The sequence below is a fragment of the Ips typographus genome, linkage group LG11 (assembly GCF_016097725.1).
Source record: "Ips typographus isolate SLU linkage group LG11, UJ_Ityp_2.0, whole genome shotgun sequence".
Classification (NCBI taxonomy): domain Eukaryota; kingdom Metazoa; phylum Arthropoda; class Insecta; order Coleoptera; family Curculionidae; genus Ips; species Ips typographus.
Genome location: NC_138432.1, coordinates 10,225,952 through 10,239,015, shown reverse-complemented (window position 1 = coordinate 10,239,015; position 13,064 = coordinate 10,225,952). Strand labels below are relative to the sequence as shown.

Below are 13,064 nucleotides of genomic sequence, written 5' to 3'. Positions count from 1 at the left end.
GTCATCCGGGACACCGGTCAAATTTTGACTGCGTCAAAACTGATAAAATGTAAATACGGAAAAGTTTCAACTGTAAAACTCGGGCGAATTGTCAATATCGTCCTCGTCCGATTGTCAAACAAATTTTCGTCCTCGTGCAATATGGCCATCTTATTCACCCTTGTTGTACAATATACTATTTACGTTTCGTATTGTTTCACTGCTGTGCCGTTGTTTTGTCAAAAAAAAAAGTAAACAAATATGTAAAAGTTACTGTTTATTATCACATAGAAAGAGTTCCTACATTTAATAGGTACGCGCGATTAAGTAGTAAACACAATATAAATATAAAACTAAAAACCGAAAAGTAACATTTACACAAGAAGAGTGGCACTGTTCAATTTAATTTTAAAAGGAGCCTGAACCTCTGTTTAGACGTCGCACTACACAAACATAATATGTTCAGATTAAAACTGTTAACACAATGGAATGAATAATACTAATAATACACTTTGTATAGTTAGAACCAAAATGTGTGTAAGTATTAAGGCCTCGTATTGCGCTTAAGACACTATAATTGGTTTAAATTAACGATGACGTTACGACACAATCCACTGTAACACTGCGGTGTCCTTACCACCGATCGACACCACTCGAGTGTCATCGTGCAAGAAACCAACTGACATCACGTGACTGCTATGACCATTGTATGTATGGTGCAACGACTGAAAATAAAAACTAAATAGAGTCGAGTAACTTGTACCTTGCAGGCAACCAACCTTAGGCTGAATAACTGGATAACTGAATAATTTGACTTTGCCGAAATCATCAGCGCTTACTAATAATCTACCATCGTGACTTCGATCGCAATAGTTGACATCCGTACCGTCTGCGTTCTCTGGCCAAATTCCCACGGTAGTAAACGTTAAAGTGCAATTATTTGTGGCCCATTCCACGTCCCTCATCAACGCCGTCTGTGGGATTTGTCTGCAAGTGCCCGCGTTCCAAAACAACAGCTCGTAATCACCCGAATTGCTACGCAATGTCTGATTATCCAACGCCCAATCGAGGTGGGTAATGTAACTGGAATGGCCGGAGCAACGTCCCACTCTGCTGTACTTCATTCCGTCCTCGCTCACTTGATAGATGTAGATGTGAGTATCACGCGATCCTAGCGCCACCATGCCACCGTCAGGTGCAAAACTAATTACTTGGATCGGTTCGTTGCCGTCACTGTGCCAACCTAACAATTCTCTGGTCTGCGCATCAAAGATCATCCATTTGCCGGTAACGCAACCTACTAAGATCACGGCGCCATCTTGGGAAAAAGCAACGCTTTGGGCTTGCTCCTACGATTTAAAAAGTGTTAACTGACGTCTGTGATAGTCACGCCACCTACCCCGATATCTTTGCTCCACAAAATACTATGCGACATGGACTCCCACAGCTGGAGCACCTTATCGTAGCCGGCGGTGGCAAACTGAGGTAAACTGGGGTGGGGAGCGAAACCCCACAAATCATCGCTGTGTCCCAAAATAATCGGTTGGAACCCTAACTCGGGAGTTCCGTTCAAAACGCAATTACGCGTCGTACCTAACAATAATTGGGAACCACGTCCCTCTGAGATTACTCGAACACCTCCATAGTGTCTTTCGATCTGTTTTAAAAACGTTCAGTTGATTCACTCGTAGACTAGTGTATACGTCAAGTGTTATAACATACAGTCTGATTCACAAAAGTTGACTATTACGTGACAAAGGCAAATTCTAGGAATTAGGACACATATAGTCAAATTTTTACCCTTTGAGAATGACGTCATGCAGGTGAAAAAACACGCATATCTGGAATTAGATCACAAATTTTAACCTACAAATGCTTTGAAAAATGAGTAATCATGAGAGTTTCAGTTGACATCTGGAAACTGTTTCTTTTCGTACTCGAAAAAAAGCAGCACATTTAAAATTAGCATATGGGCTTGCTCGTTGTAGTGCGGCATTTTTATACCTTGGATATTCGTTTAAATCAAAGTGACAGTAAATGTCAACGTTTTTAATTTGACAGGACGACGTGATATGCGATAAACAAAGATGTAAAAAGATGACGTCATTCTCAAAAGGTAAAAATCCAACTATATACCCATGATTATTACCCTCCTGACCCTAAGTTGAGAGTTTTGAGATTTGATGTGTTTTACTCAGCATTTGTGCATAAACTTTGAGTAATAATGGAGATATGTTTACTTGCGTACATTTAGTACTGCAGACACATTTTTAGATCAAACTATAAAAGTAAGCTTTATCACTTGTTTAGTGCCACTATTCGACGGTTTTGGCATAACAGACAGTTACGTAGCAGATTGTTGGAGTGTTGTTTGTCCACAAATGAACCGTTTAATCACCACAGGAACGTAAAATAGGATCACAAGTCACAACAAATATCGAAAACGTTGATATTTACGTCAAATTTTGACACTTAATGATCAGGAGCAAGAAAACCGGAAAACAGTCGGCAACATTGCGCACTATTGCCAACATATTTTAAGGCTTATTGTCCAGTAATTTCGGTTGGCAATAGAATCACCTGTGTTATGACGTGCAAGTTATAGGCCGCATTCGTTTTCAGGCGCCATGGAGCGAGCAGAGCGTTTTTGATGTCACGATGACGTAATTTGGCAAAAATATAATTTCGCCAATTGTCAAATTACGTCATTGTGACGTCAAAAAAAGCTCTGCTCGCTCCATGGAGCTTGAAAACGAATGCGGCTATAATAATCAAGGTATACGTATTTCTGTGACTGCTAGTAGTAAAGGAGTACAACTGACATTTTGACTAGTTTCTTTGGTCAACTTTCACGAATCAAACTATATACATATGTTTACAACTGGCAACAATGTTCCGTGACTAACATGGCATTTATAAATTCTCACCTGACTAATTACACCAGTTCGGCTTAAATTGTAGTCGAACTGAACGATGCGGCTGTCTTTGCCGCCCCCCGTGATGACGCTGCCGTCCTTCAAGACGCAAATGGAAAAAATGCCGCCGTCGTGCACGTTTTTGATCATTTTCCACACGGTGTTGGTGCCGCGGCCCCACACCGTCAAGTTGCCGTTCGAGTCTCCGGTGATGGTCTCGCCCGATTGTAGAAACGCCACGCTGGTGACGTATTTCGGTTTGTCGCGGGACTCGAACACCCCCATCCGTTTGTACAAAGTGCCGCCCGCGTCCAACGTCCAAAACGCTATATGCGACTTGCCACACGTCACTATGGTGTTGCGTTCCAACGGATGAAATTCGGCAGCTATGATCGTGTCCACTGAACACTATTTTGTACACTTGTTTAGTTAATTTGTAAACAGCGGACAATGATTGAATTACCTTGGTTTCGGTGATTTTGGAACCATTCTCACCTTTCTGCCAGTCCCACACTGATATAATGTGGTCGGGAGCTTCGTCCACCGCCACTAAAAGGGAGCCACCGTCTGCTTTTGAAAATGACAGACAGCACACGGCCAACTCGAAATCGTTCATTCCGATGACAGCTTGAGTGTGCAGGGACACAGAGTTCCACACTCTAATGTGAGCCTTTAAGGACACTTTCATTAATATTGTTGCGAAGCGAACTTTTGATTATTAGTTAGGATTTCTTTAGTTATTTGTTGTTACCCCTGTATGTTACGTTGCTTTGTTTACGTTCTACATTCTTTTGTCTGTGTTCTAGAAAATCCTGGCTCCGTTGCTTATATAGAGAGAGATTTATGCTATAGCTTAATGAGTGTGAGAGAGAAAGTCAATTTCATGAATATTTGGGAACTTTCTAGAAACCATGGAAGCCTATATAAATAAGCAGCTGAACCAGGCCTGGTTAGTTAGTTGTTGAGTTGATGGTTGTAGTGAAGTTGAAGTTGTCAGATAACGAGGTTAAAAGTCAGTGTCAGTTTATTGTTTGTAAACAATATACAGTGTTGTACAAGAAGTGTGTCATTAAGGAGTACGACGGTACAATATCTAAAACACATTGCAGAGGACGTTGTCTTACCCGGCCATTCAGCTTGTCTGTGGTTGAACTCTGTCCAGTGGCTACCAGCATTTTGTTCGGGTGAATAGCTAAGCTAAAAACGAAATTTGTGGTAATTAAACCGTTTCGCACTGATTGTAGTACCAATACAAACCTTTTGACGTCATCAGTGTGCTCGACGTAGTGTCGCTGATTTTGTTCCTCCACGTTGTAGAGCACTACCACGGCGGCTACAAAGTACACCATTTCTCCTGTCGGTAAAGAGTACAAGTTGGAACGACAGTCGCGCCCTCTGTACCCGTACACCCAATCTAGTTTTAATCTCTGAATCGGAGCCGTTTGAACCTATAATATTATCTTATTGGTACTGTGTGATATACGGTGTGTCCCCGTAAAGTTGCGTATAAATTTTATTAAAAATCAGGGATTTGTTTTCTGGGCACACCGATTTTTTTTTTATAATAAATTCATGTTTACAGGGTGACCCAAAAACAAGTTACGACTGTCAACTTTATTTTTTCAAATGGAAACCTCTATTTTTTATTTCATTTTTGGATTCTGCATCGAAGTCCAAGTATAACCTAACCTAACTTAACCTAAATATTAATTGAGTTATTTTAACATATTTTTGGGTCCTAACCTAACCTAAATATTAATTAGGCACTTAAGGAAAACAGCTGATGTACGACAAAAATTTTAGTTAGGGCAAACACCGTAAAATTCAGTTTGGTGTCTTATGAGCTTTAAGGTGTTACTTGCAGTTTTCTTGTGATTTTGAGCTTTTTAAAGCAGTTAAAAGTGATTTATAAATTCTAATCAGAGAGAGAATAAGTATGAGTAACTACTATGTAGTTCAATAAGATGCTTTTTGTGATTTGGGGTTAAAACACGTGGAATACGGAAAAACCCTACATTGTCCCTGTTTCCTCTACTTCCACATTTGATCACACAACAAAAACCGGGCATATTCTTCTTGTAAATTTCAAAAACTATAAATTTATGATAAATAAATCTCTATTTCCCATAAGAAGGTATGGACTGTTTGCCCTAACAAAAATTTACGTCTGTCCAAAACAGCTGTTGATGACAGTTTGTCGAAGTGCCTAATTGAGTTATTTTAACATATTTTGGGTCCTAACCTAACCTAAATATTAATTGAGTTATTTTAACATATTTTTGGGTCACCCTGTATACATTCATTTATCATCAAAAAAAATCGTAATCAAAAATAAATATTGACGTGTCCCAGCGTTTTCCCAGAAACCAAATCCCTGATTTTTAATAGAACTTATGCGTAACTTTTTTAAAAGAAGTATTGCTTAAGACAGCTTGTTTATACAGTTTGGTTTGGGGTTTGATAAGAGGACTTGACTTGGTAAAATGATTCACTGCATTATTAGTCAATGGATAATCCTGGACAAAATTTACTGAACAAGACAACTGGGATTGGAATATCAAATAACCTACCTTGGTTATTTCATAGTTTTCTACTAGGTTAGTAGGCCCGTGCAGGATAACAGGTCGACCCTTCAGATAGATTTTGATCGTTTTGTCCTCGTCATTGTAGATGGCGTCCTTGGTCCTGTAAAACCCTTAACATTAGACTCTTTCTAAACTGACTTTTATTCACCTTTGTTCCTACTTGAATTTTGGGTCTCTCAACACCTTTTTAACGTGCTTGTTTGCGTACGTTACACTCGACATTTTCCTTTGGTATCTTTGCTAATACTGAACCGCTGATATGGGTGAAATTTCTAACGCACACGAATTTAATCTACAAACCCTAGCGCGGCCGCAAAAACTGTACGACTGTAAACAATTCGGTTGTTTACGCTTTAGGCATTGGAGCGTGTCATATAAACGTTAATTTCCGTTTTGGTGCCACAAAAAAGAACATTCAGTGTTGGGTACGTCTGCTTCGAGTCTAGATCAGTTTTTTTTTTTTTAGACAACCAGAACATGTGAATGATCAAAAAATCTGACAACAGTGCAAACAATGTCAAAAAACTATTAGTACGTAGGACAAACATGGTGTGTTAGATCATTCGACGAATAGTCACGTGATTTCACTCAACTTGTATCAAATTCAACCAAAACAAAATTAAAACAAAAACCTACCCGTGCTTGTAATTAGGACTGGAAAAAGTGCCGTTAGACTTAAACAGATTCATAAAAGACTTGGTGGAGAATCTAGAAAACAAAAATGTTAAAAAAACAAAATAAAAACACACAAAAACCACATGCTTTTGACTTACTTGCTGTGCATGCCAGAGGTGGCGCCACTCTGATTGAAATCCCCCGTAGAGCTCCAGCGTTTGTGCAAAGCTGTGGCCGGACTGGTAATTACGTTATTCGAACTGCCACTAATTAGAGTAATGTTTAAGCCAGTCCGAACCTGCACTGTACAACACCACTTACCTGGAACTCGTAACTGACAGCTGACGTTTGGTGTTTAACGGTAGTGGGGTGGCTCTAAAAACATGCACAACACTGTCTAGAGTGACTTAAAAACTAGACTAAAATTACCTGGGAGAAGGTGAAGGAATAGGGCTGACACTACTCGAGCTGTGACTGTCCGAGTGTAGGCTCCCAGTGGACTGATAGTGAACAGCACGCCTCTGAGGTAGTGATGACCCTGAGTACCTTAAAAACCCGCAATTGAGTACAGTGTCAGTTGTATAGGCGACCAAACTAACTTCCTGGCGTTCTCCACTTTCGAGCCGGACAAATAACTGGACGGTCGTTGTCTCAACATGCTGCTAAGGGGGGAGTTTCCGTTGATCCGAACCGGCGTGGAAGGGCTGGAAGAAGTGTTTCCAGAAGGATTTCTCATCCCTTCGAGAATGTTCAAGCGGCGTAACACCTCGGCCAGGGTGGCTTTGAGGCAGACCAGTTCATCCCCTTGTTCGAGCACTTTTCTTTCCAGATCTGCAACCCTTCCGGCCACTCCACGACTCTCTGTATCAAGCATCTCATCTAAAATTAAATACATTTTTATAGTGCCTTTCAACAAAATTGGCTACAACCTTGTCGTTTTTGAGGTGCATGACCACAAAATTTGGGAATGTAACTCGGGGACATGACAAAATGGTAGTGGAGGTGGATAATGTAATTCACTTTGAATTTAGTCTGAATGTGACACTGTCAGTGTTTGTTGTGTTGTAAATCGGTACTTTAATACTAAACTAGTGTCATCTGGTGGTAAAGCTTGCAACCGTTAAAGCTGACACTACCCCAGAGATGGCGCTTTCTGTTACTTACATTGTTATGAAGGACATTGCTCGGCACATTTTCTGTTACCCAATCCAATGTTAATTAACTGGTAAACATTTATACTTACGATAGGCGTTTTCTAGAGAATTTTGTAACGCGGTCCGGTACAAGTTCAAGTTAACTTCGGGTTTCTGCCGGTATCTTTTGAACATTATTGCAGAAATTCACCCTTAATCAGAAATTTTAAAGGGTGTAAACCCACACAGTGGGTTGGTTGTCTAAAATAGACTAGAAATCACCACCAAACACGCGACACTTTCACTGTAATTTGAATTTGTTTAATTCAGTGCAGGAATGATAATCGGAAGAGGTCAGGAGACCTAATCAAAATTGTTTTTAATTGTAAATGTGCGTATAGGATTGATAGTTTGGCAACGTTGTTTGTGCAACTGTAGGTCGGTAAAAATGTGCGGAAACTATGCAATTTTTTAAATGTGTAATGGTAACAATACTGGAAGGAAGTATCTCAACTAAAGTTGACTAATTTGGGTTGGGTAACAGTAATATGGGATACTGCATCAAACCTAAGGGTGAACAAACAACTTGCTGATGTAATTGAAAAAAAAACAATAGAATTTTTAATTAAATTATTAATTAACTGAACCATTTGGTTCTTATATTGGGTACCAGTTGAAATGACAATTTGCTGCTAACCTCGTTCCGTTAAAAACACTGGTGTGCGACCTCGACATTAGATCTACAACATTTTTACAACTGCTATAAAAATTGTGTTATTTTGCACAGTATAGTTGCAATACAATCAGTACTGTGCAACTGTCAATTTGACGGATTTTTCAAGGAAAAAAAATGACAATTTTTTCTGTCAAAATTTCTGACAGGGTTCAGGGCTCATCCTCTAAGCAAAGCATCATCGTTCAGTCCAAGGTTAACGATTATTACACAAGTCAAATAGCGCGACCGGCAAATTAATTTGCATACACGAACGAGCCGCGTTTCAATGGCACAAACCGCATTTTACGACATTTGCATAATTATTACCATCTTAAAAATAAATAACGAGAAAATAGGGATGGCTGCGTATACCGTCTTTCCGGTTAGTGCTGCGTTGCCATGTTTATCACCAGACAATATACGTCATTTGACAGACTATTGCGTGTGCTGGCTTGTAAGGGGGTTTACGACCTCCGGTAATAAATCAAACGGTGTCAATAACGGCCACTGTAAAGAGGCGCCACATTAGCATAACTACATGAAATTCAAATGTTTCGGGTGGGCGAAAAACTAAACAATGCTGTTTGTAAGGTTGGCAATTATTACGCAGAAAAAAAAGTAAATACGGAACGACCTTGCCCAGTCATTTATCGCGAATCTGCCCTCAGATCCCTCGCTAATACCGGGCTGCTAGCGATAAATTCTAATCAATACTTAAAACCACTTATCGATGTAAATCAAACACTTTAAACAAAAGACGGTGGCTTTAAAAATATACATGATGCTCAGGCTAAATCCCTGATGATGTCACGCGAATGTTTACCAAACCACTATCATTACTATTGAGGTATAAAAATAAGAATTGACCGAACGTGACGTGTTATTAGATTGCACACTGCAACTGTCAAATTTTGAGAGTCACGTGTCAAACAAGTCTTGGCATCATTTTCCGGAAATGTGGGTGGCCGTTATATTACGTAATGGCGTTTCTTTTGTTTTAGGTGGGCGTTTTTTATTTACCTGCTGTCAAGGTAAGGATGAGAGCGCAAATTTGCAGAAATACAGAGTGGCCCAAAAACCATACATTTTGTTTCTAGCAGCAGGTTTATACCGGACATCCACAGAGAAAGGGGCACTTGACGTTTCACTTTCAATATAGCCTTCTAGTGCAGGCCTAAAGTGCCCCATTACACCGAAACGATTTCCCGGCTAAATTGGCACTTTCTTTGTAATTGAATAGAAATACGCGGCAGCCTTGATATATTAACACTCTGAATCGTAGCGCTCGTCAGCTTACCAATTGCCTTAACTGGAGATTTAAGCCGCATTAATTATTATGACGTTGCCCAAACTGGGTTGAAAAATTACGTATCCGTGCTGCGTCCCCGTTTTACGCAACCTTTCAATGCTGTACTGGTGTAAACGCGGCTTAAGCCTCGATAAGGAGGGTAAAGGACAAGTGGCCAGGTACTCGAGAGAAACAGAAAAAAAAAACACTTACGACTTTCGTCCGGGCTCTCCATCGAGTCGCCATTGAGATGCATACCGTTCGAGGGTCGATACTGCCCGTCCAGCATTGGAAATCCCATTTAGTTGAACAGTTTTTTACCTGTAAAATAAGTGAAAAATCAAGTAATAGCATGGTGACATTAAAGCTAGTAAAGCAAATATGGCGTCACTTGACAGTTCACATCGTTTAACGATCTGTCAAAATCATGGCCTACTATTACTATACGATCAAGAATGCGTTCGGAATTAAGACACTCTGTTTTGACTTCCTATGTTTCAAATGACTTGAGAGAGAACAGCAGGAAGACGTCGGATTGAATTATAATAACCAACGGCCATTACATTATGTACCGAATGGAATATTACACAAAACGTAAAAGGATCAGCCTGAGAACGGATGCGTGGTTTCTTTTGTTCGATCCACGGGGCAGGAAACGACCCGATGAATGAGGAATCGACACCGGTCGTCGGAAGTTTTATTGTTTCAAGTGCAGTGAGAGCGGTGTAATTCAAGTTACCCCCTTCAAAACTCATGGTTTTTAGCGCAACGCCACTGGGTCCGTCCATATCAAATTCAGTCGACACCCTGTGTATATAAAAATGGTTTCTGAAGAAGTAAACGGCCATGGGAACAATCCCATCGAGAGTTGCGCACGAACACAATGCAAAACAATTCTAGATTCGCATTATAAATTTAACTGTGCGATTGGCAAAACTTTCTTTTCCGAGTCTCTCACGTTCCCACCCACGTTAATGCGGGCGCATTCTTGTACGTGCAATTATTTGACCACACTACATAACAACGAAAGGTGGCGCTGATGATACGCTCCAATTTCGAATTTTCCGGCTAACGGCCGTCACAACGATCCGATTTGATGACGCGCCAGTTTTTATGACAATAACAGCACAACCGGATTAGCATAATCTCATCTTGCGTACGCAAAAAGCCGATTCTAATTGTCGACGTTTCCTATTAGCCTGGGCAACTTTCAAAGAAAGGTATTTTGCATACCAGTATTATCCCCCAATCACTTGTTGTTGCCTTAGGAGGTCAATATCCGTTTGTCATTAATAACACGACTAGTTAATTAGTGGCAATTTGTGACCAATCATAAACTTTGAAGTATTAATTTATTTGACAGTACTCCTCTGACAGAAATATGAATAATAAAAATATATCAATGAACAGGTTCTATTTGTATCTAGACAGGCATTAAAGTGGATGCGACAAGACAATGAGTCACACTTTGAACTGTCCAAAAACTGGAATGATGTCATGATAGTGGGCTTATCATGGCAATAAGAGTCAAACGAAAATAAACTTGACAAAATTAATGATTTTTACCAACTAAATAGGCCTATGTCCTTTTTCCGTCAGAGTGGGAGCTGACAGTCCTAAATGTATTCAAATTGTCAGACTTAAATGAACTACCTAGATATCCTTGTCTGTGGACGTAATATTGCAAATTGATTTTGCAAACAACTACTGTCAAGTGAAAACAAAAACGGAACCCACTTTTTACGCGTCATGGCACCCTATAAAATTGGCAAACTCCCAGATAATGCAGAACCGCCGTTTCTCAAGCAATAATAAATGACTCAGTACCAGTTACACATCGCAGGGTGGTTCCGACTAGAACCCAACAGACCAGTGAAATTACTGTCCGGTCCCGTGAACTTTATGGTTGATTGGAGAAAAGGCCAATAACAGTCCCAACCATCAAAGTTCATTGGCTGGTCGGATCAAGATTGCTGCACCAATTAGCCAATTAATTATGATGATTAGGTTCTTTTTAACTAAAATAGGAAACATTTTAGGCAGGTGTGGATGAGTCAACCACAGACAGGTGGTACCGACAGGAAATGCCACCCCTTCTGCGGTTGTTAAGGGGAGCGCAAACGCTCCCTAACGTTCTGCTGATAAAACAGTAACCAAGTTTCATTAAACGTTGTAAATTAATTAAAAAAACCATGTTTTTTATTGGCCCAATTATAGTATGCCAATAGAGATGCACTTTCGGTACCAACCTGTCGAGTAGTACCCGGAACCATCGCGGCCGATTTGCATAGGCATTCGAAAAATTCGCCACACTCAACGTAACGGCAGTACCATTGACCCTTAAACTAAACGCGCAAATGACGTTTATTTATCGGTGAAAATCCGTTTAAGGTTGAGGAATTTCGCCATCTGGTTAAGTTAGTGGAAACTTCCAGATTTTTTTAAAAACATCCAGTTTCTAGTAGCAATAATAACGGGAAATTTTGATTAACTGCAAAACCTACTTCCCAGTGGCTAATTGCTCCCCTGAACCAGCCTCGAATTCGAAATTTTGCATAAATGAAAGTGCAGGCCAGTATTGTTAAACATTTTTTTTTACGTAATGACTGTAAAAATTACTGTTATCGCCCCAAGCACAATAAACTGTTATCTAATGTCTTTAAGCTTAATATGTATGGTAACTGGCAATTACTTAACTGGTTAAATAATGAAATTTGAAGGTGTAAATGTTAAATAATTATGATTTAAAATGTTGTTAATGACGTCTGCAGGACTGTCAACTTGACACCGTCATTTTACTGCCAACATACAGTCAGTGAACTGTTTAAGTCAAAGTAAATGTTTCTCACCCAAAACCAAAAGCATATTTTAGCAGAAGTGTCATAGGCCATCTTGTTTTGGCACAATGAGTGAGACACTGTAAACACTTTTTGGTGATGTCTGATAGTAAGTCCACATCTGCAGCTTTTGCCTTAAAATACCAGCACAGTGGTTAGTTTGTGATTGGTCAAAAAAGCAGGTTTCACATTGCTGCTTTTTTTGACCAATCACAAACCAAAGACACTGCAAGTACACTGATGCTGTGATTTACATTGTTAATTACTAAACTCTTTTCGTAAAACTATATCATCATAATCTACTAACCTACACAGTGTATAGGTACTCCATATTGCTGATAGTGATACCACCCCTGTGATCCTGTGAAAGTAATTGTTAAAGTAACCTTCACACTATTACTAGTTTGTCAGCTTTGACCCTAATGAATTTTAAGGGCAGTTTAACCTTCAACGTGTATTTAAAAAAAAATCATTAAATATAGGTACACAGTCACAACAGAATGCGCTTAAAAACTAGGCCATAATCTCCCTAGGGTAATGTGTACTTACATATTAAAAACATCCTCAAATCAAATTAAAAAATTGGTCCACACTAAAAACCAGTGTCGATGCACTTAACACTAACTAAACAGACACGGTAAAATACAGTTTACACAAGATTAAATTTGAAAACAATATCACACTAAAGCACGTAACTTAGAACGAACGTAGCGTCAGAGTAACGACTCGTTACCTCTCACATTCAAAACAACAAAACTCTGAAACGCCACATCCCCGACTGCCTGCACTGGCACCGGTGCATATTTTCCAACCTCCCCACCATTATCACCTGTTTGAAGTAGGCTGTCCTTGTTTATGCCATCTAGACGGCAAGTTGAAGACTGAAACAGAGATAGTTTTTTATTAGAGATGTATTCGTATTTGCGTAGCCTATACAAGGTATACAATTTCAATATCGATTCGGTTACTGGAAATGTTGTGTGCTTTGTTAAACCAA

General features: G+C 39.7%; 1 protein-coding gene across 5 annotated transcripts; it reads right to left on the bottom strand.

Moving 5' to 3' along the window:
* Nucleotides 1-239: 239 nt before the first annotated feature.
* On the bottom strand, nucleotides 240-12,864 carry LOC145735709 (echinoderm microtubule-associated protein-like 2). 5 transcript variants are annotated; one of them, XM_081989692.1, is made up of 15 exons: nucleotides 12,617-12,864; nucleotides 9,444-9,551; nucleotides 6,694-6,973; nucleotides 6,524-6,640; nucleotides 6,416-6,469; nucleotides 6,253-6,360; nucleotides 6,116-6,187; nucleotides 5,465-5,579; nucleotides 4,152-4,342; nucleotides 4,019-4,091; nucleotides 3,358-3,564; nucleotides 2,907-3,302; nucleotides 1,379-1,636; nucleotides 759-1,328; nucleotides 240-704 (listed from the first exon to the last, which is right to left on the bottom strand). In XM_081989692.1, exons 2-15 carry the CDS (start codon nucleotides 9,529-9,531, stop codon nucleotides 579-581), a joined length of 2,655 nt encoding a protein of 884 aa, XP_081845818.1. In that variant the 5' UTR covers nucleotides 9,532-9,551; nucleotides 12,617-12,864; the 3' UTR covers nucleotides 240-578. The 5 variants fall into 5 exon arrangements, with proteins under 5 accessions (XP_081845818.1, XP_081845821.1, XP_081845819.1 ...); XM_081989695.1 differs by lacking the exon at nucleotides 6,116-6,187; XM_081989693.1 differs by lacking the exons at nucleotides 9,444-9,551; nucleotides 12,617-12,864 and adding an exon at nucleotides 7,338-7,485.
* Nucleotides 12,865-13,064: the final 200 nt, after the last annotated feature.